Source organism: Myxocyprinus asiaticus, chromosome 42 (assembly GCF_019703515.2).
Source record: "Myxocyprinus asiaticus isolate MX2 ecotype Aquarium Trade chromosome 42, UBuf_Myxa_2, whole genome shotgun sequence".
NCBI classification, from domain to species: domain Eukaryota; kingdom Metazoa; phylum Chordata; class Actinopteri; order Cypriniformes; family Catostomidae; genus Myxocyprinus; species Myxocyprinus asiaticus.
The window spans coordinates 6,237,598-6,260,319 of record NC_059385.1 but is presented as its reverse complement, the minus strand read 5'-3'; the positions used below and the strand labels follow the sequence as shown (position 1 = coordinate 6,260,319).

The following is a 22,722-nucleotide window of genomic DNA, read 5'->3' as shown; positions in this document are numbered from 1 at the left end:
GCGGAGCTTAGCCTGCCATTTATCTAGCTGTCAGTGCAGACATGTTTCAGAACGTCAGCCGAACGGATGCCATATTGGTAAGAAAATTATGGATAAGTTCATCACACGTGCCAAAAGGAGTTGTGGCGACAATGCGTCGTCAGCACCAACCCCTAAGAAGTGTAAAAGACGAAATTATGACATTAGCTATATTTAGTTTGGCTTTACAGTGGCTGGGACAGATGATGAACCGCTGCCCCAATGTGTCATATGCGCAGATTTGCTGGAAAATGATAGCATGAAGCCATGCAAATTGAAGGGCCATTTAGAAACCAAACACCTGGCACTCAAAGACAAACCCTTAGATTTTTTCAAATTAAAGTTATCTTGCCTTGCACAGCAGAAACGCAACATCAGCAAACACACATCAGTGTCTAATAGGTGTCTAGAAGCGTCAAAGCAAATGCCTGAGTCTCTGGAGTCAGTTTTAAAGCAGACAGTGCAAATGGTCAATTTCATTAAAGCACGGCCATTAAATACACGCTTGTTTTCCTTGCTTTGTCAGGAAATGGGAGCCGAACATGAGCAGCTCCTATTTCACACTGAGGTTCACTGGCTCTCCAGAGGTCGGGTTTTACATTGCCTCTACGAATTGCGTTCAGAGGTGAAGACGTTTCTTGTTGATGCAATGTCCGACCTTGCGCGGTACCTGGACGACCCCCTGTGCTTAGCACAGTTGTCATACCTGGTAGACATTTTCGACAGGTTGAATTTGTTGAACACATCGATGCAAGGGAGAGATGCCAACATCAATTGCTTCTTTCAGACAAAGTCAGTGCATTCGTTGGCAAATTGGATCTTTGGCGTGATCGGCTGATTAATAAAAATGTTGACATGTTTCCCAACTTTGCTGACTGTGTGCAAGAGACAGGGATAAATGTCTCTCCTTTGATTAACACAGTTGCTCATCAAGTTGAAGGACTGAAACAACAATTCGGCCATTATTTCAGTGAGGATTTCAGTTCATTTGCTTGGCTCAGAGACCCCTTCAGCTGCACAGGAAAAGACCTTTCAGTTGACATGGAGGAGCAGTTAGTCGAATTAAAGAGCGACACCAGATTGCGACACCTCTATAGCTCTTGCTCTCTGCCTTCGTTTTGGTTGAGTGTGATGACTGAATATCCTCAGTTGTCTGACTCTGCCGTAAAATTACTTCTTCTGTTCGCCTCAACTTATCTGTGCGAGGCCGGGTTTTCAAAATTGACTGCTTTGAAAACAAAGTACCAAAATCTGTTCCAGGTGGAGGATGACATCAGGCTTGCGCTGTCCAACATTGAACCGCGAATTGCGCTTCTTTGTAAAAAGAAGCAAGCACAGGTGTCCCACTGATTGATTTAACAATGTCATGGCTTCCCAATTCGCATAATTCGTATGCAAATGTTTTTAGAATGCAAGACGGATGGAATGCAGCATGTTTTACATGTAAATACACGTTATTACAACCTAGAGTTCTCTTGTTCAAATAATAGTGTTCAGAAACATTTTTGATCATTTAAGCACATGTTCCATACCTGTCTGTTATATAGTTTTATAAAAGTTATAAAAAAAAATCATAAAAGTTATGAAAAACAATTAAAAAAGTATAAAAACACAAAAGTAAAAAAAAAAAAAAATCTATCTATCTATCTATCTATCAAAAACAGATGATAGATTAGGTTATATATAGATAGATTTTATATAGAATAGATAATCATTATACCTGGTCTCCTCCAATATGGGGGCAGGGGCGGGAGTGCCACATGATGGGGGAGGCTTGGGGGGGCTTTAGCTCCAAAAGATTGAGAACCTCTGCCCTAAACCTCACTCCCATCCGGGTCACGGCACCACCGTAACCTGTTCTGCTCTACCCGCTTTGAGCAGGATTCAAGCCAGTGTCTCTGGCATGGGAGGCAGGTGTGCTAACAAGGACGCTAAAGGCTACAACCATCAGTCGCTAGTGCGCGTGTTGAGGCCAGGGCAGTGAGGTTTACACACTGCACAGTTACCTACCAGCTGGCTACCATTACAATAGCATTCTTATTTTTCATTTTCCAGACGTCTGGTGTTGTCAAACCCCGCCTACAATCTATATTATCGCATGTCTATTGGCTACACGCGCTGTCACTCATCACTTGAGGCGGGTTAGATTGGCTCCCTGCACCGTTGGGTTTGGTTGACGCATCGCTCAGCCTGTGGTTTTACTGCCAAAGTAGCGACGGTTATTTTTTTATTTACATGAACAGAAAATCCTAAACGGCGCTTCTTGCGAACAAGTTGATCGAAAAACGCACCCAAGCGCAGGCTGATAATGGAGTCGTATGATATTATAGCCAACCAGCCGGTTGTGATTGATAATGTGAGTATGATGTCAGTCCTTCCACACCCATTCTCTGCTAACAAGCTAAAGCTAATGCCATTGTGCCAAAGCCATGGCTAACCGGCTAATGCAAAGATGAGAGGATTTTATTCATTGAATCATATTTTCCATATTGTGCACAGTCTGGTGCAGGTATAAGGAGTCCAATTGACTCCATCATGTAAAACATAACAGCCTTTAGTGGGAATTTCGTCTTATTGCATTATAGTCAGGTATTAGCTAATCGATATGATGTAGCAGTGCCATTTATTCAGTTGTGCTTTGGTTTCATCAGTCAAATTGTTTCATATTATTCATATTGATTACATACTGCTAGATGCATGGTTGTCAAAACCTATCTGTCAAATAATGAAGTAGATTGTAGTTGATATTGTTGCTAAGATGGCTGGCTTTGACCCCACCTTTTATTTACAGCTATATATCATAGCATGCATTAATGTATGTAAGTTAATAATTTGATAAAAAGAAAAATGAACAGGGTGAAGCAATGGATGGAGAACTTGAAGACTCAATAGTTGATCAGAATTAGGATGGGGACCCTGTAGTTGTCATAACTCATGTATGATTGTCACTTTGACAAGTTATTTATTAATAAATTATGAAAACTACCAACAGATGTCAGTGGTATTCAAGGGATCACTTGGGAATGTTCTTCTAAGTATGACTGTTCTTCTGTCTGCAGATACTTGAGTTTCTTGTTGCCCCTTCAGGCTCTGTCTCATGACTCGAGCTCAAACAAGGAGCTTTCAGAACATGACATGATTATTTTTACAACACATTCAGTGTTTGGATTTCAGGTTTATTTTGAACCACCTCCCATATTCTAATCCCACTTTCTCTCTGTCTTTATCTGTCCAATTTTCTCCTACAGGGTTCTGGTGTTATTAAGGCTGGCTTTGCAGGAGATCAGATCCCCAAATACTGTTTCCCAAATTAGTAAGTAATTATTTTATTGAATTCCCTTTATAGGTCTAATGACTTATAATGAATGGTATCTTAGAGTAAACATGTGCTTATAAATGATGCATTGTGATATAATATTTACTAGAATGTTTTATTTTTTTAGTGTTGGGCGACCCAAACATGTTCGGGTGATGGCTGGTGCCCTTGAGGGTGATCTCTTTATTGGACCTAAAGCAGAGGTAAACCTGTTTTAAGCATTGCGTCTCCATTCAGTATCTCAGATGTTTAATATTTAGTTTTTAGTTACTTCAGTAATATTACATTTTTTAGAGTTAAAAAAAAAAAAAAATCAACAAGAAATAATGTAGGGTGGGACTTAATCTTATCAATTAGGATTGTATTGTATTGTGAGCATTAGGCTTTGATTATTATTGAATAATATTTTTTTCCACCTACACTGCCTTGATTTTGTCAGTGGAAAAGAAAAGTGGTTAGAGAGGCAGAGAATGGTTTTTACATTTGATGAAAGATTATAAAACAAACTTTTCTTTCTTTAGAATAATGCACACTGATGAATCATCCAATATAATATGATGAGCATTTATTAAGAAAGTAAATGGGGGGTGCATTTAGATTTTTTTTGTCTTTAAGATGTGTTATAAATAGAGGTTGACCAATAGTGGATTTTGTGATACCTATAACTAAGGTGGTGGAAAAGGCAGATAACTGATTAGTCGACCAGTAATTTTTAAAATCGATTTATAGAACATTAAAAATATTTGTTAGTTTTTCCTTACCAGGACAGGCAGAGACATAAAGGATACAAGAGCGCAAAATGAACAAAATCCATCAATAAGAATCAGGAAAAATTTGGTGCATAACACGAGACTTCTACATATAAACAGGCCAGAAACACACAGGAGACTTTTATTTTGAATTGATGGAGACTTTGCTCTGTTACAGTGCTCTAAATTTTAGTATTAACCAAATTAAGCTTTTTATAGCCTCTATTTATTTTTACTGATTACCGATTGTTCCAAAAAGCTACTATTGGAACCAATAAATCTGTAAAATCATTTTATCGGTCTACCTCTAGTTATAATAATGTAAAAGCATAATGTTTTCTTTTCTTTATATGTACCTTCATTCTCTGTATATCTCTTGTCCATGCAGGAACACAGGGGACTGCTGTCTGTGCGGTATCCTATGGAACACGGTATTGTGAAGGACTGGAATGATATGGAGCGCATCTGGCAGTATGTGTACTCAAAGGAACAGCTGCAGACCTTCTCTGAGGAGGTGTGGACTTACTGGATTTTTGGTCTTGCACTTTATTTCACAGAGAGTTTAATTCTCTGTTTGTCTTTCAGCATCCTGTACTACTGACTGAAGCACCACTGAATCCCAGTAAAAACCGTGAACGGGCGGCAGAGGTTTTCTTCGAGACATTCAACGTACCAGCGCTGTTCATCTCCATGCAGGCAGTGCTCAGTTTGTGAGTTTTTTATTTCTTTCTTCCCTCTAACATTGTTTTCCTTGGCAAATGCATGTTCCTCATATAAGCACATTTCCTTCCTCGCAGATATGCCACAGGCAGAACCACAGGTGTGGTCCTGGATGCTGGTGATGGGGTGACACACGCTGTCCCCATATACGAAGGATTCGCTATCCCACATTCCATCATGCGAGTGGATATTGCTGGACGCGACGTCTCCAGATACCTCCGCCTGCTTCTGCGCAAGGAAGGCTATGATTTCCACACTTCTGCAGAGTTTGAGGTGGTGCGCACCATCAAAGAGGTACGAAGCTCAACATGTGGGTTAACTGGACATCTCGGAACATCTCATCTTTTACATTGCGAAAGCATTAAAAATTGTGCAAACGTTTTGTTGTTTTCCAGAGAGCCTGCTACCTTTCCCTCAACCCTCAGAAGGATGAAACTTTAGAAACAGAAAAAGCACAATACACTCTTCCTGATGGAAGCACTTTAGATGTAAGGCCATTTATAATTAGATGGTCATAAAATTATATGTTATCATAGATGTATTGACATTCAGTGGGGCTTCAGTTGTTTCTGCCTTGCCTTGTCTTTATTAAAGCAGTTATTTTACAGATTGTTCTAATAGCAGCTGTTTGTTTCCTGCAGATTGGCCCAGCGAGGTTCAGGGCTCCTGAGCTTCTTTTCAGGCCTGATTTAATTGGAGATGAGAGTGAGGGCATTCATGAGGTGTTGGCTTTCGCCATTCAGAAGTCAGACATGGATCTGCGACGCACCCTTTTCTCAAACATAGTGCTGTCTGGTGGCTCAACTCTCCTCAAAGGTTGAGTGAACATACTAGTTATTGGTTAGAAAAAAGTTCACCTTTCTGAGTTCTCCAGCAAATTACAAACCTGAAACTGTCTTCTTCCTCACAGGTTTTGGAGACAGGTTGTTAAGTGAAGTGAAGAAACTCGCACCCAAAGATGTTAAAATTAAGGTGACCATGCCATATTTAAGAAATGAGAGCTTAACTTTTCAGTTCTGTGCATGAGAACGATGTGTAGTTTAACATATTGTTGACCTCGTTTCAGATATCGGCACCACAGGAGAGACTTTATTCCACATGGATTGGGTAAGATCAAAGTACAATTTAAAGGCCGATACATACTCTACGCAAGTACGTGAACGCAGATGCTTCTAGCTATGCAAGCTCGATTTTGTGCGTAATTGCGTTCCAAAATGCGTCATACCAAAACACAAGCACACGTTGCATTCTCAACGTTGCCACAAGGGGAGCTGTAGCGAGATTAGTGTGAACCGTCCGCTTCCACGGTGAGTTTTCTCTCTTTTTTTTTTTTTTTTTTTTTTTATATTTTTTTACATTTTATCCCCTTTTCTCCCCAATTTTTTGGAACGTCCAATTCCCACTACTTACTAGGTCCTCGTGGTGGTACGGTTACCTCAATCCGGGTAGCGGAGGACAAGTTTCAGTTGCCTCCGCTTCTGAGACGGTCAATCCGCGCATCTTATCACGTGGCTCGCCATGCATGACACCGCGAAGACTCACAGCATGTGGAGTCACTCAGCACACCCTGGATTCGAACTCGCGACTCTAGGGGTGGTAGTCAGCGTCAATACTTGCTGAGCTACCCAGGCCCTGTGAGTTTTCTCTTTTAAGACAACTACTGTAATGGCGGAGTAACGGTTGAAGAGAAAATTGCTGAACATGTCAGGTAAAGTTAATATATTTATACCAACTTAACAAAGTAATTACACATTCAGTTTAATGCCACAGACTTCTGAATCTAACTTTATCGCCCCCTTGAGAAGTGAGGTTTTTTCCCGCCATGATAATGCAAGAATGTAGTTAAGCATGTTCAGCCGGAGCGCGCGTTGGCAATGTGGTGGCCAAGCGCTCGCATCTGCATTCACATAATTACATAGAGTAAAATATTGCTGAAATTAAATGAGCAGTTATTTTACACAAGATCTCAAGATTCTCCAAAATGTGCACTATTCATATCCATTGAAGGCTGTTTGAACAGACACGAAGGCGGATTGACCACTTTTGCTAATCCGCACAATAATTGTTTGATTCTGATCATCTCAAAAATGGTCAAATATCGACCGATTAATCGGCCTCGCAATTATCAGTCTCATCACAAATTGTGAAATTTCAAATATGTTTTATGGTAGTGTTCCTCACTTTTCCCATTATAATTCATATAGGGGATCAATCCTAGCATCTCTCGACACCTTTAAGAAGATGTGGGTCTCCAAGAAGGAATACGAGGAAGATCGCGCCCGTGCCATCCACAGGAAGACATTTTAAATGGGAGCAAAGGGCACCAGCCTCCCTCATCTCTGCGGTTTCACTTCCCTCTCCTCTCTCGCTTGGCCTCCTTCTGTTTCCCCCCACCTGTCCCGTCAGGGTACCCCACCCGGCCTCCCATCTGCAGCAAGGCATGCCTTCTGTGTCCCCTGCCCAGCTCTCATATGGACACCCACCAGGAGTGGAGCAGGGTTCGGCCAGGCATTCCTCGCCCATTCTGCACCCATTTACGGCCATCAAACAACGATAATGGCTTTTCAGGGCATCAGTCAATACTGTTAGCTATTGTTTAATTTGAAGCTAATGCTTAAAAACAGTGCTTAAATATTTATTACACTATTTACCCTGTCCTCTATGATATTGTCATATCTATTCTAATGAAACATGAAGGTGAATGTTTTACTCTGTTGTAAGAATTTCATTCCGAAACTGAAGAGATCTGTAATTTTCTTTGATGTCACAAGTAGATGACACCATGTGGATGTCTATAGTCAAAGTCAAAATAGTATTTTTTTATCCTTATTCATTTGACTTTGCTGGTTTTTCTTTTTGGGGTGTTAATGACAAAGATAAACAATAGATAAAGGCATCGCTCACCACTACAACAATTTACTGTACTGGACACTACTGTGTTTGCTGTCAGTGCCCTCCCTTGATTGTGTCAAGGCTGAAACCACTCAAGCTCAAGGGAACTAAATCATGTACACTTAAATACGAAGTACACGGTAGGTAGCTAGATTTATTGCTGCTTGAAATTTTGACAAGTGTTATTATTAGTATACAGCACATGTAAACATGGAATCATCTGTTTATGTCAAGGACCGAGTGTATTGACCGTCTTCGGGTTGTACTGTCTTCGTTTCTACATTGCGTTCCCAGAATTACGTTTTTCAGTTGATCAGCTTTAAGTTATAGAGCGTAACTGTCGTTTCATGTTATATCTCAAGTTACCGCACAGATATTGACTTGATGCAAGCGTTAGCCCTTTTGGAGTCGATATAGCTGAAAAAAATTGGTCCAAAAATCCTGTTAATCTAGTTCTCATTCTGTTATTTCAACAAGCAGAGCAGTTGACTGAAGCTTTAATGAAATCGTCAAGTGAGTTTCTCGGAATTTATTAGGCTTTTATGCTGCCATATATGTCATCGTTGTGGCACTGTTCCAATGTCAGTTCAGATTCCCCCATAAATTCCAGATTAGTGCATGAAATCAACCAAATGACTGAAATTGTGTGTTGTTTCAATATAAAATCTCATCTCGTGGATATATAAGGCAGGGGGTGGCCAAATGGATTTAGAAGCTTATGGCTCTTTTGGCAGTAGTATTTCCGCAGTGTTTGCTGAAAGAGGACTGCTCTCTAATGGGATGGGGTAGCAGGGTTGCGTTTGAGTCCAATTTGTCCAACCTAAGATTCGCCTTACTCCAGTGTCATTGGAAAGTCAGAGCATCTTGGATTTTTTTTTTTTTTAAAGATATAGAAAAAATCATAAACCTTGTGTACAATGGATTGCTATTCAAAAATGTAAAATAAAAATAAACAACAAAAAGGACTAAAATGTATAAACCTGTTTCTTCAATTGTTGCTTTTTCGTTTAATTTTGTAAATTCAGTATGATAAATAAAGCTGTCTGAAAGAAGGTTTCTCTGTCCGTTATGCATACACAACAGACAATCCAAATAGTCGTGGGTCTGTGCAAATGTGCTGATGTTATAACAGTGGTTTTTAACACTGCTGAAGTTTTGGCTTGACTTTTGCAGAAAACAAACATGTCAAAAACTCTTATGTAACTAACCCTAGAGTTACATAAATGTACTATACATAACTTTTATAATTAGTATTAGTATTCATTTATTTCGTAAGAAACATACATATAATGTACATATCGGGTATACGAAACAAATCTTCACAATTTACATGCAAATATTAGTGTAAATGTTATAAATCCTTTTTCTTGAACACATACACATTTGTTTACAGTTATACAGTGTAAAGTTTTTTTTTGTTTTTGTAGAAGATATGATTTAGTTGATTTTTAATATTACTGTTCAATGAAACAACAAACCATAAAACATTTTCAAATCTATGTAAAATAATTTACATGTTTATGAGACATCACCTTAGCTTTATTTCCCAAGAAGAGTTAATAATTTTAGTGTCATCAATTATGGAAAAGCCAGAGTTACAGTACAAGAACAGAATCATGGTGTCATCTATTACAATTATTTTATGAAATTCATCAAATACTAGCATAGACACCAAGCCTTTAGATGCAGGGGTTTTCAACGGGGGCGGTACTTCCCCCCTAGGGGGCGTTCAAAGGATGCTAGGGGTTTGCTGAGAGCAAATTAGTAGAGAGGGGGGCTTTAGGTTATAAATGTGATTTGCATCAAGGTCCACTTTGCATTAAAACGTTTTTCTAGACTTGGAGTATATCAGTTGGTTCTCAGTTATACAGGTTGGTACGCATTTGTACCACGGTTCATCTGATTTTGAAGTGTAGCGACACATCTGAAGTATCTGGTTTAACAGCGTCAAATACACAGGCGAAGGCACAACCTTGAGGTAAGGGAATGAAGTAGGGGGGCATTCATCAAAAAAAGGTTGAGAACCACCGCCTTAGAGTAACTACAGGAATTTCACAACCTGAATTTTTTTTGACGTGAATTCACACAAAATATTTTCAAATATTAAAAATGAACAACAACATTTTTCGATAACATCAAATTACACCCAGTCTTTTTTCAAGATCATGAATTCTGAGGCTTTTTCTAATTCAAGTTCTGGTGATATAAAAAATAACGCCATAAATTCTGACCAGTGATGCACATCAACAGGTTAAAACAACATAAATAAATAGACACTTCAAAGCTAGATATGAGGAGAGTCACACTGTTTGTAAATGGAACTTTGCACAATGGCAAGGTATCTTTCTATTAAAGAATTAAAAGCATTTTTGTCTATAAATTGCTGGTTGTGGCTCATCTCATTGTTTTTTAATCAGGTGGTGGCAGTTTATGGAACTCTGGCTGACCTACTGTCAGTTACAAGCACAAAATTTGTACAATGGCAAAGGAGGTCTTATTGATGATATAGCCCCTCATCAGGCAAGAAGCATAACATAGTATTCTGTACTAGTCATCTTATATATGTGTATTGTATGTATCAGAAACATGAATATTTGGTGTACATCCTTGAAACAGAGATGGTGATGTCCTGTATGTATCGGAAGGAGACTGTTTTGTTGGTGAGTTTGAAATTATGTGTCTTTTACACTGTTTTGGCCTGTTAGACCTGTTTCAATTGACCTTACTCTCTTTTAATTTAATCATGTTCAACAGAACCACCAAATAATCCAGAGAGTCTGCAGGAGTTACACTCGTTGGCACACACAGATTGGATAACTCTGAATGTAGGAGGTCGACGCTTCACTACCACACGGTAGTCCATTATCTAAACCATAATTTAAAAAAATAAAAAAATAAAAATTATATATATATATATATATATATATATATATATATATATATATATATATATATAATAATAATAATAAACATTTGATTAAATTAATTGTTTTATTAAATTAAAATGTTCATTTTTATTTCTTTTTTAATGTATTACTATCATTAATATTTGTCATATTTTTGGTTTTTGTGTTTAATTTTGTATTTTAATGTTAATTAATATTTTACATTTACATATAATATAATAACATTGTATATTAATAATATTAATATTATTTTAGTTAAATAAATATATTTGTATAATTTTTATTAAATCATATTTTATTTTTATTTATTATTATATATATTTATATTTGTCATATTTTAAGTTTTCATGAGCATTTTCCACCCTCTCTTTGACTCTTAGAACTAGAGTGTTTTTGCTACTGTACCTTTAAGACTTGTTAATCACCTCTGTTATCATTGGCCAACCATTTTACATGTGTTATTTTGTAAAGGCTTGCTTGAAGAAGCTTGTTTCTTTGGGATTGAGCATCTTGCTGAACAACTTGAAGGTGTTATAAAGGTAAGAAATCACTAAGGGAGTTCTCAATTTAATATGACTCATTTAATATGGAAACAAAGAATTCCCAGCCTCCCGATGACCACCCACCCATCTCCCGAAAAGAGTTTGTGCATTTCCTGCTTGCCACACCCACTAAATCAGAACTCTGCTGTCAGGTATGATGCAGCTGCATATTAATAAACCACAATCATGAAACACGAGCAGAACGAATATCTGTGAAAATTGTACAACCATTCTTGCGGAAATTCTAGCATTGAGAAAGATTGGTTTTACAAACACTTAATGAAAAGTTTCATAAACTTGGTCCATTGATTTAATTGTGACCTAAATAATTTATAGATTGTTGTTTTACCTCTAGCTTGTGTTGCTGTCCACTTAGGGCCTGATTTTCAGTGGTGCCGATCTCTCGTCAACTTCAAGACGGCCAACCTTAGCCGCTGTAACCTCACACACGCCAACCTCTGTGGTACCAACCTGGAAAGGGCAGACCTTTCTAATGCCAATCTGGATGGAAGCTTGTCAGTTTTATTTTTAGAACATCAAATGATTTGCCCTGCCATATACAGCCGTGGCACTAACATAGTCTTTGTTTTGTATGTGTTCCTAGGGTGCCAATTTACAGGGTGTGAAAATGCTTTGCACCAATGCAGAAGGGGCATCTCTTAAAGGCTGTAATTTTGAAGATCCTGCAGGACTCAAAGCGAATCTAGAGGGTAAAACCAGAGCCCAGTCGACAAGTGAACTGCAAGTGATTCAGCTTTCAGGCTCTAATGTATAATATTGTGATGCCTCACAGATGCTAATATAAAGGGAGCGGATATGGAGGGCAGTCAGATGACAAGTATAAACCTCTGTGTGGCCACGCTCAAGAACACCAAGCTCAAAAACTTTAAACTACAGGGTGCCACAGGGTGGCAGAGACAGACCTAGAGTGACTGAATCTTTGTTTCAGAAGCATTCTGTTGATAGTGGTGTTTGCTAAGACAGTTAGCACTATTGCTCATACTTACGGCTTAGGATTTAAACAAACCACTGTCCCGCAATCGTCTCTCGACTTTTGCATGAGCAAACACCACTCGCATTTCCTTCTCATAATCTAGTTTTTCATTACTTTTTCACAACGATTTTTTTTAACACTGAGAACTGTGATGTATCTGGCTGTGACCTTCAAGAGGCAAATCTGCGGGGCTCAAATGTAAAAGGAGCCATTTTTGAGGAGATGTTGACCCCGCTGCACATGTCCCAGAGTGTCTTCAAAGAGCAGCTCGAATAAAACCGACCTGCAAACCTATACAATGCAGTTGAATGGTGACCCAATTTTCAAGTTCCAAAAAACCATAAAGGCAGAATAAAAGTAATCCATGTGACTCCAGTGGTTTAATCCAATGGACCAAAATATAACTCCTTTTTCACTTCCAGTACAGTCTCTAGGCATGATCGTTTTTCAAGATCCTGAGGCCTGTGCAGAGCACTAGATGGCGCTAGGAAGTTTAATCAAGCTTGAAATCATGATCTCCAAGGAGACTGCTGTCAAAATTTATAGTGATAAAGGAATTACATTTTGGTCAGTTCTCACCCAGACTCTTCAGAAGACATGGATTAAACCTCTGGAATCTAATGGATTACTTTTATGCTGTCTTAATGTTCTTTTTGGAGCTTGATATTTAGTCACCATTCACTTGCTTTATGTTTATATTCACATCATATCGCCACTAAAATATCTTTGTGTTCAGTGGAAGAATGTTATGTAAGTTTGAGTCGACATATGGGTAAGTAAATGATGTGAGGATTTGCATTTTTAAATGAATTTTTCCTTTCACTGTTACAGCAGCGTAGCATAAACCTGAATTTGTCTGAACTCTTTTTTTTTTTCCTTTTTTTTTTTTTTTTGCCCTGTGAAATCCAGTTATAACTAACCAACTATAGTGTTAGCCAGAGACCCACTGGTTTTGTATAATCTGTACTGTTAAGACCTAATAAAGTCAGACACTGGAAATTTTTGACATATTGTTTTTACAGTTTATTTTTCCAAACCCAACTGCACTGTTTTAGCACACAAATGAAAGTTGTCACTGTATTAACACTAAGACTTTGTTGATTGCAAGAGAGAAATTTCATTTTTCTTTAAGGGAAAACAGGATTTAATAAGATTAGCAGATGCTGTAGTGCTGTTAAAGGGATAGTTCACACAAAAATTTAAATTCTCTCATCATTTACTCACCCTCATGCCATCCCAGATGTGTTTGACTTTCTTTCTTCTGCAGAACTCAAACAAAATTTTTTAGAAGAATATCTCAGCTCTGTAGGTCCTCACAATGCAAGTGAATGTGTACCAAATTCTGCAGCATAAAATAGTCCATATGACTCATGGTAAAAGCAATGTCTTCAGAAGACATTTATGATAAGTGTTGGTGAAAACAGATCAATATTTAAGTCCTTTTTTACTATCAATCTCCACTTTCACATTCTTCCTCTTTTGTTTTTGGTGATTCTTTTTTTCATGCATATCGCCACCTACTGGGCAGGGAGGAGAATTTAGAGTAAAAAAGGGATTTAAAAGTTGATCTTAAATGTTGAGGCAACTTGCCTATTCACGGTACAGCACAATATATTGTTAAAGATTTTAGATAATAAGCAGGTACTATCTGTTGCAGGCATGAGGAAGACCTGATGCAAAGTTCAATACAGCACAATCATGACCAAGTATCCCTGGCTGCAGCTTGCAGAACAGGGCGGGGCAACACATTGGGGCGTGACTACACGTGTTGCCCCGCCCATAACTTACTCTCATTGGCTCGGTCATCTTTTATTGGTGTACATGATAGGAGATATGTTTTAAAATAGTGTAGCCCGATCATTGTTATTATACTGTGGCTCGTAAGTGATATGAAATTGTGTTGTACCTCATGGTTCATTGCAAACAGATGTAGTAGGAGTCTGACTGAGCAGCCTGTTGTTGTTTCAGTTGTGTTGAACGCAGAGGGCAAAATTACTAATCCTACTATGGTGAAAATTCAAGTCTAATGCAGTCGTAGTCAGTGTTGAAATAATTAGGAATTATTTCTAGCCCACTCCAGGGGTGGTAGCCAGCGTCTTTTACCACTGAGTTACCCAGGCCCCATTGTTATGGCATTCTTGAGATAGTTGCGGTGCTTTCTCTCATAGTCTGTATCGATTCATATTAATTTCTTTGAAGGATTGTAAACGATTATCTCTCCTCCTCGCTCCAAAAATGTGTGCTCTGTTATCTCATTGGCCTAAAAATTACTTGTACACAGAAACCAATGCCAGTCAATAAATTGTCTGTTACAGCAGAAAATAAGGAATATTGCATGAGGCATACAGGCTTATAACTGTTAATACTGTACTGACTTACCGGTGCATGAACACCAAACACAAAAAACACATATACATTATTTTCAGTTGGCATTTGTTTAAGAAAATTTTCACGTCAGTTTCAGCCTTTATAAATCCCGATTTGTTCCTCACTTTTAACGCAGGATAAAATCCATGGAATTTAGGATTGAATATCACATACAAGTAATCAAATGGTTTCAATATCTCTCAAGCAATAATAACACACCAGCAACAATGACCACATCTCCTATCATGTATGTCTATGAAAGATGGATGAGCCAATGAGATATGTTATAGGCGGGGCGACACGTGTAGCTCTGCCCCATATGTAGCCCCACCTCATTCTGCAGGCTGCAGCCAGGTCTTTCTCATCATGACCGTTACAAATATTCTACCAGAATCTCAAGGTGCCAGCAGAGAGCAGCAGTGTCTACACAAACTGCAGTGTCCTGCGTGGCCTCTATCTTCCCTTATTATCAATAGGGCAGATGTTCAGTTCTACACTTTCTGAGAGGAACCTCAGTAAATGAGGGTGAGTAGCGCATTACAGCAGATAACTACTGTAGCAGACTGTGAAATCTGTTCGCCAGGATGTACTGCCAAGTTGATTAATTGGACTGAGGGTATGGAAAAACCCTCGCCTGAAGCAGATGACCACTGCTGCTGTCTGAAGTCCCTGATGTTTTGTTCTGCAGGAGTGAACGGCCGTTTACACATGTGCAAAAGTTTCCTGTACAACATTGTGACATTGTATGAAGGCTATTTCAACAAATATTTCACAGGATTTCTAAATTATAATTCCCAATTTTTAGGACGGAAAGTTTTGCTGCTAAAATTTGACTAAACGAGCAACATCAAATCGAATTCCACATAAATGCTCCAAGTAACGAACTACATTAATTGGCGGAAGAACTGTGTATTGTGATTGTTAATAAATGTAATTACTTATTTAACTTCGCTGTCTTTTGCCATATTGCTGTTGCCGCCATTTTTTTAAACCAATAAACACTTCTGGTAGTACCAACAACAATTAACCATTGTAAAAATCACTGTAACGCACAGACTCTTATGGCTTATTTTGTTATTGCTTAACCCTTGTTGTGTTCTGGTCATTTTGACCCAGACAACTTTCTTTTTTCTTTTTTTTTTTTACTTAATCAAACTGGAATAAAATTAATTGACTTTGTTCACATATGGTATCTGAAACACAAACAATTTATAATTTTCTTAGCATTTTATTGGTTTTATTTCACTTTGTTACACTTGTTGTGTTCCCGGTCAAAAATGACCGGCCACTGGAAATGAATGGATTAGACTACAAAATACAGAAATATTAAGTGTTCAGGAACATCCCAATCCTTTAGATGAGCACATATGTTGATGTGTTTGCACACACAAAGTCCTCGGACATTTGCACACACACACACACATACAAATACACACACACATTGTGTGTTGAGCGTTTTCTTGTGCATCGTCTTTCAATGCACACACTTTGAGGAATATTTCAAGATCTACTTGTCATATTATGTTGCGTTTGGGCTTTTGGTTATTGTCTATGTTAGATGTATGTTCGGGAAGTAATAAGGAAAAACATGACAAAAAGACACTTCTGTTTATTATACAGTATTTATGTGTGTCTATGGGAAGTTCATACACTAATACTCACTGTGGTTTAGTCTCTGAATGAAACAAATTTGCTCATTGCATTCTTCTAATTGAGACCGATTGAAGCCGCTGTATTTTAAAAAATGTATGTTGCTAACGAGTTGCTAGATAAGGACTACAAATACCACAAGCATATGAGTGAACTTGCCTGACGAAACATAAAACTGCAGTAGTTCTTATCTAGCAACTGGTTAGCAACATACATTTTTTATTTATTTTTTTAAACAGCAGGTTTCAAAATGTAGGTTTGGGGTTAGACTGTGTGTTATTTATTTATTTATGTTGTAGAACAAAACCTTCAAGTATCTATAAGTAATGTTTACCACAGACCTTATTTTACTCATAAATCCAAAACTGCCATTATAAAAACACATGGAAAACTTTAGAGGGAATCTGAGCTTTGGACTACAATCTGAACAGCTCTATTGCCATTGACTGTTAAGCTTATGTAATATTGAAAAAAAAAAAAATAAAAAAAAAAAAATATATATATATACAGTATATATATATATATATTTTTTATATCAGTAGACAAAAAAACTTGTGAAAATTAGGTTGATCTAGGGATTTTATACAGCTTTTTACAGTGCATGTCATTGAAGATATTCTAAGTATATCCCTCACAGCCTAAAATTAAAAATGGCACTACTTTGAATAAGGTCTGTTTATTTTATGTCCTGACATAATCAAAATATGATCAACTGCTTTTGGTTTTATGCACCCTACACCAACAAGAAAGTACCAAAAAGTACTATGGTATTGCCATGTTTTTTTTCAGACATGTACCTTGGCAATTCTGTGGCATTCTTTGAAGTGTCATGTAAAGACCCTGGTATCTGAATATGGTAATCATTCAGAACAGTAGTATATTGAATTACCATGGCATTGCTATCTGATACCATTACTGTACCATGGTACAGCGCACCAATGTACATTTTTATAAGGGCACTCAATTCAAGTGACCAGACTTTAGTGTAGAGTAATATTTAGTGTAGAGTTGCCCAGCACGCTGCCTCTCTTATTTTGGCCAAGGCATTACTGCGGTTGTGCCCTCAAAATCCATATTATACACCACAAGTCTGGCCAGACTACTGTTATTTCAGATGGTTGACTTTTGGGGAAAGTTACAAGTGACACTTATTTTGTTTGGACAAGATAAGATGTTGGTGTGGTGGTTTGAGGTTTGGGTTCGGATGTTTGCAAGCTATTTTAGTGATGTTAAGAACAGATGGGCAATCGGGTGTTTTCGAATAACTTCGAAGAGGTAAGAAGAATATCCTGTATCCCCACATTTTTACAGTGCTTTGAAAATACCTGCTTTTACTACATGTAAAGTATAAACAACTGTTTAAACTAGTCTAAGATGGTTTGCTAGTCTTAGCTGGTTTAGGCTGTTCTAGCCAGTCTCCCAGCATGACCAGGCTGGTCTTAACTGGTTTCAGCTTGTCTATCAGCCTGACCAGCTGGCAAGTGCTCAAAATTTGTCAGCTCCAGCTGGTTTGTTGGTTGTAGAGCCGAGGAGGGCGGGGCCGGGCTGGAATGACGCACGCCTGATGGGGTGCGCGAGGGATAATGGCGGCCGGGGACGACAGTTCGAGAGAGAGAGAATTACAGGCAGCTGTACTGTGTGTGTTTATGGTTGTGTGTTTTTGTTTTAGTTGTTCATTAAATTATTATTTAAGTTGTCAAGCCGGTTCTCGCCTCCTCCTTTCCCTCGAACCCCCTTACATTGGTCTTAGGTAATTTAGGCTGGTCTAGCTTCTCTCCCAGCCTCGCCAGGATAGTAGTTGTTTAAGGTAGTTGTTTAAGCTGGTCTCCCAGCCTGACCAAGCTGGTTGTAGCTGGTTTTAGCTGATCTCCCAGCCTGAAAAGTTGGCAAATTCTCAAAACTTGTCCTTTCCAGCTGGTTTGCTGGTCTTAGCTGGTTTAGACTGGTCTCCCAGCCTGGCCAAGATGGTCTTAGCTGGTAGGCTGGTCTTCAGCCTGACCAAGCTGGTGTTTAGTTAATTAAACTTGTCAGCCAACTGTCACGGAGTTTAACGTACTGTTCCAACCACAAGTAACCACCACTTTTAGTGCAATCATCAATGCTCTTCGACCAGCCAAGTTCTCCTAGGTCAAGAATTTTAGAGATGTGCGCAAACAGGAGAGTTGTCACAAACGAACACATTGGCAGAACTAAAACGTCACTGCATTTCATCATCATTTGTAGACAAACTAAGCGAAGACTTAAACCCCTTAAGTGCTTAAACCCCTTTGAAACTAGCAAACAGACCAGCTTGACCTGGCCAGTAGACAAGTTAAGGCCAGTCAACCATCTTGTGCTGTTTTGAGTTGGGTTTTTTTCTTCTTCAGCTAGAAGACATGTTCAATAACTCACCTTTTAGCTCATTAGCTCATAAAATAAACCTACATATCCTGTCACATTACACTTGTGAAAGAGGAAAGCTCTTGAATCTTGAACACTCTTCAACAGCTTAAACATTTTCTTTGGCTTTTTGACAAAAGTACAGACCTCAGAAATTGTGCATGGTCAACCGTTCCTTTTTATAAAAGTGCCTACATCTCTTCCAGTGTTGTTTGTGTGTGTGTGTGTGTGTGTGTGTGTGTGTGTGTGTGTGTGTGCCCTCACATGGACTGTCCTCTTGACTGGCTGCAGTTGCCGGCCCACAACACACATGTGGTCTTTCCTCCCGCCCACTTCCTCTACCCACAGACCTGCCATCGTCCGGCCCAGGGACATTCAGCTCCACTCCTTTTCCTGTGAGCCCCAGTGGGGATGACCGCTTAGTTATTAGACCTAATGGCCATCTGGGTTCCATTAAACACGGCATGTGTTGTATGCTGGCTGCAGAAAAGATCGACCACTGTTTCTGTTTTTAAAGCACCAGGGAGCTTTTAGGCAAACCCCAGAATGATACAACACATCATTTATCATTTCATGTACAGTTGGACTTTCTGTGGTATCAAAGCGTCAGAAAATGCCAACAGGAATTAAATGCAAGTTATTTCATAACGGTGGTCATGATGTTTGGTTATGGTAATGCAGGAGTAAAAGTGCTTATTTAGTAGTGCAAGAAAGTATTCCTGTTTGTATGAAACTTTCTGTGTTCAATGGCCTTCTATGTTAAACTAACACACACTGCCTCACTGAAAACATGACTAGGTCACAATTCAGTTGAGATTATAAACATAAGAAATTATATTTTGCATAAAAAAAACAAAGTTTATTTTTTAGGGCCATTAAGGACCATTTAAAGGGATAGTTCACCCAAAAATGAAAATGATCTCATGATTTACTCACCCTCCTGCCATCCCATATGTGTATGACTTTCTTTCTTCTGCAGAACACAAATGAAGATTTTTAGAAGAATATTTCAGCTCTGTTTGGTCCATTCAATGCAAGTGAATGGGTGGCAAAATTTTGAAGCTCCAAAATCCACATAAAGGGAGCATAAAAGTAATCCATATAATATAAGATTCATTAGCAATTTTGAAAATAAGTTATCAAAAAGATTTAATCCAATATTTGGTGATAATATAGCATAATGAGATATTTATAAGCAATTTTTATAGGCTGATCATTTTTGACCGGGAACACCACAAGTGTGACTATGTGCCATTTTGTACAAAATAAAAGCATTTCAAAACAAACTTCCTGGTTAAACATTAAAGCACACTAGAGTGATAAACAGTACAGAATGTTTTCATATTTTATTTAATATTGCCAAAATTATCCACAAATAATGCCTTTTTTCACTCAAAAACTGAGGTGCATAAGCTCCGGTCAATGAGGCCTACGATCAATAAGCTCCAAAAAGAAATACAAAACCTGTGCTAATTGAAAGAAAACAAGTTGACAAAAAGATCTAATCCAATATTTGGTGATAATATAGCATAATGAGAGATTTATAAGCAATTTTTAATAGGCCAGTCATTTTTGACCGGGAACACCAAATTAGGTAAAATTTAAACACAACACAAGGGTTAAGGGAATCACACACACATTAGAGCTGTAACAACCCATGGAGAGAGTATGTGTGTTCATGTTTATGGGCGACACTGATAAATCTTTCTTTGGAAACCACACACGTGTGTTTTTTGAGATGTAGTGGCGTGGTGGAAATATGGTGGTCCTTTTGTCCACACCTGGACAACATACAGAAGGGGGTACAGTGTGGAGAGAAGAAAGAAACACATCTGGAGCTTGTGGCAGTTGGTGCCACATTGGGCCTCTGAGAGGAGATGAGGGCACGAGATCTTAAACATGCTTTTATTAAGAAACATTCATAAATCATCATAATTGGTTGAAGATATATGTTCTCAAATTAAGTCCATGCCAGATTTTACAGGAAACCCGGCATTACAAATTATGGTTGGAAATGCATATTTGAAATGGCAGAGTGACTAAACTGGGTATATATGGGTGTCAATTACATTTATTTTTATTTAGTAATGGCAAAAATTGATCAAAAACTGTTTTTGTTACAATGAATGAAAGAAAATGAATTTATGTGGAAATCTTTCTAATAAATTTCTGATTTAAATTAAATAATTAGTGGTGCTTGCTCATGCAAACATTACTGTTACTATTGCTTATACTTAGGGTTAGGGAATAAAGTAATTTGCTTTTATTGTATGGAAAAAGACGCAATATACTGTAAGTGAAAGGTGACTGAGGTGAACATTTTCCCTCCTTTTGTGTTCCATGAAAGAAAGAAAGCTGTACAGGTTTAGAACAGAATTTTTTTATTTTTGGATGAACTATATCAGAAAGTCTGTCTTTTGAGTTTTGGAACTGAGGTTCATTATTTAGGATATCCTGATTTCAGGGGCGTAGCAGTCATTTTAAAAGTGGGACACAGTTGTCAGTAGGTGGTTCGTACAGACCCAACACTTACAGTGCAGTATTAATATATTACAGTATATATTAATATATAAGTATGATATAAGTATTACATTAATATATACATATTATTTACTTTTAATATTTGTTGTATTTTAAAGATTCAAATATTGCCAAATAATTGCTACATTTGGCTAAATTAGCAGCAAAAATAAAGGGCATCTTGTGGAGCACTTGCTTCTGTTTCACACGTGACAATAAAAGACTGAGCAAAAGCTGGTCCTGAATAAATTATTTAATCAATTACAATAATGACATTTGTGCATGTGCACAATTAAATTTTTTACTCTGTGCTTGTGCATTGTGGGATTTAAATGTATCTAAATGTATCTGTATCTTAAACCTTCAGTAGAGGTTTAAGCATTATTTGAACAAAGCAAATCTATCATTTCCTTACATATTTGTAAACTGCTGAGTAGGGCTGAAATGATTAGTCGGTTATCGTAATTGCATGTGCTATCGACAACGTCAACAATAAAAAATTGTCGACAATTTTCGTTGTCGAATAGTCGTTTGATCTCATTTAATGTATCATGAGATTACATTAAACTCTAATGATGATGTGCGACAGCAGCACTGCAGTTCACGCCTGACTGAGCAGAGGAAGAATTACATAGCTCACAGTCCAGATGCACTCTAAACTTTACAAACAACTTCAGGTGATGTAGATCGCAAAGTATGAGGGAATTATAATGCAAAAATACAAAATAAGTAAATACAGAAGTACTCTCGTTGTGTTATAAGTGGAGCTGGAGCTGCCACTCTGCTGAAGCAAAACTTGCGTGGAAACACCCAAGGTTACATCTTAAATGCAGTTATATTTAATGCGTTATAGCTTTATTAAAGTTCAAATAATACGGAAGCAGATCATGTAAATAACTACAAACTCCGAAACTGTAATTTCTCTGTGCGGTCAACACCTCTTCTATGAGTTGTGCGAATGTACCGATCTAAAGAGGAGAGATTGAAACTGCACCCGGATGAGTCACACTTTGTCGCGGGGACACTCATCCCTCGAGTGCGCGCACTTGCTGCAGCTAGATTATAACGTGATGGCTCGCAACTTATCGAATCATAATATATGTCACTGTGCATTTCTTATTGTGAAGAAAATTGGCAATATGAAGCTTTATTAATAAGAGAATTAATAATTGTTTTTTTGTGAGTTAAAGATGGATTGAAGTAAACAGAAAGGTGAGAAGAGGGTAGTCTTCGCCCCATTATACACTGCAACAAAATACGGTTTTGATTTATTTTTGTTTTGGCTTGTTTTCCAATATAAATATCGAAAACTCCTTTAAAACAATGTACATTTTCTTCAGCATCTATACTGCAGAAGAAAAAATTGTTATCTGAGAATGTTGAACATAATATTAAAAATACAAATATCTTAAAATATCTAAAAATCCTTTAAAAAAAGATGCATTCACATGAGAAGCAGCATATAAGGTATTTAGACTTGCTTTTAGAGAATAGATCTTGAATACAAGTGTATTTTGTCTTTTAACCAAGTGAAAAAATACACTTATATATAAGATACATTCTCTTAAAGCAAGTCTAAATATCTTATATGTTGCTTCTCAAGTAAATGTATCTTGTTTTAAGGATTTTTAGACAATTTTAAATGGAAAACAAGACAAAAACACTTGAT

General features: G+C 37.8%; 1 protein-coding gene and 1 pseudogene across 1 annotated transcript; both read left to right on the top strand.

Annotated features, from left to right (window-relative positions):
* Positions 1-2,167: 2,167 nt before the first annotated feature.
* LOC127432542 (beta-centractin) lies at positions 2,168-8,742 on the top strand. Its single transcript, XM_051683748.1, has 11 exons — positions 2,168-2,374; positions 3,267-3,331; positions 3,462-3,537; positions 4,472-4,597; positions 4,669-4,793; positions 4,881-5,097; positions 5,199-5,291; positions 5,445-5,619; positions 5,714-5,775; positions 5,870-5,910; positions 7,008-8,742. Exons 1-11 carry the CDS (start codon positions 2,327-2,329, stop codon positions 7,108-7,110), a joined length of 1,131 nt encoding a protein of 376 aa, XP_051539708.1. The 5' UTR covers positions 2,168-2,326; the 3' UTR covers positions 7,111-8,742.
* A 1,243-nt stretch (positions 8,743-9,985) lies between these two features.
* Positions 9,986-12,413, top strand: LOC127432261 (BTB/POZ domain-containing protein KCTD9-like; annotated as a pseudogene).
* Positions 12,414-22,722: the final 10,309 nt, after the last annotated feature.

Coding starts and splice junctions, on each gene's coding strand:
- LOC127432542 (XM_051683748.1), top strand. CDS start 2,327: ATGGAGTCGTATGATATTATAGCCAACCAGCCGGTTGTGATTGATAAT. Junction 3,332..3,461: donor AAATACTGTTTCCCAAATTA/GTAAGTAATTAT, acceptor TTATTTTTTTAG/TGTTGGGCGACCCAAACATG. Junction 4,794..4,880: donor ATGCAGGCAGTGCTCAGTTT/GTGAGTTTTTTA, acceptor CCTTCCTCGCAG/ATATGCCACAGGCAGAACCA.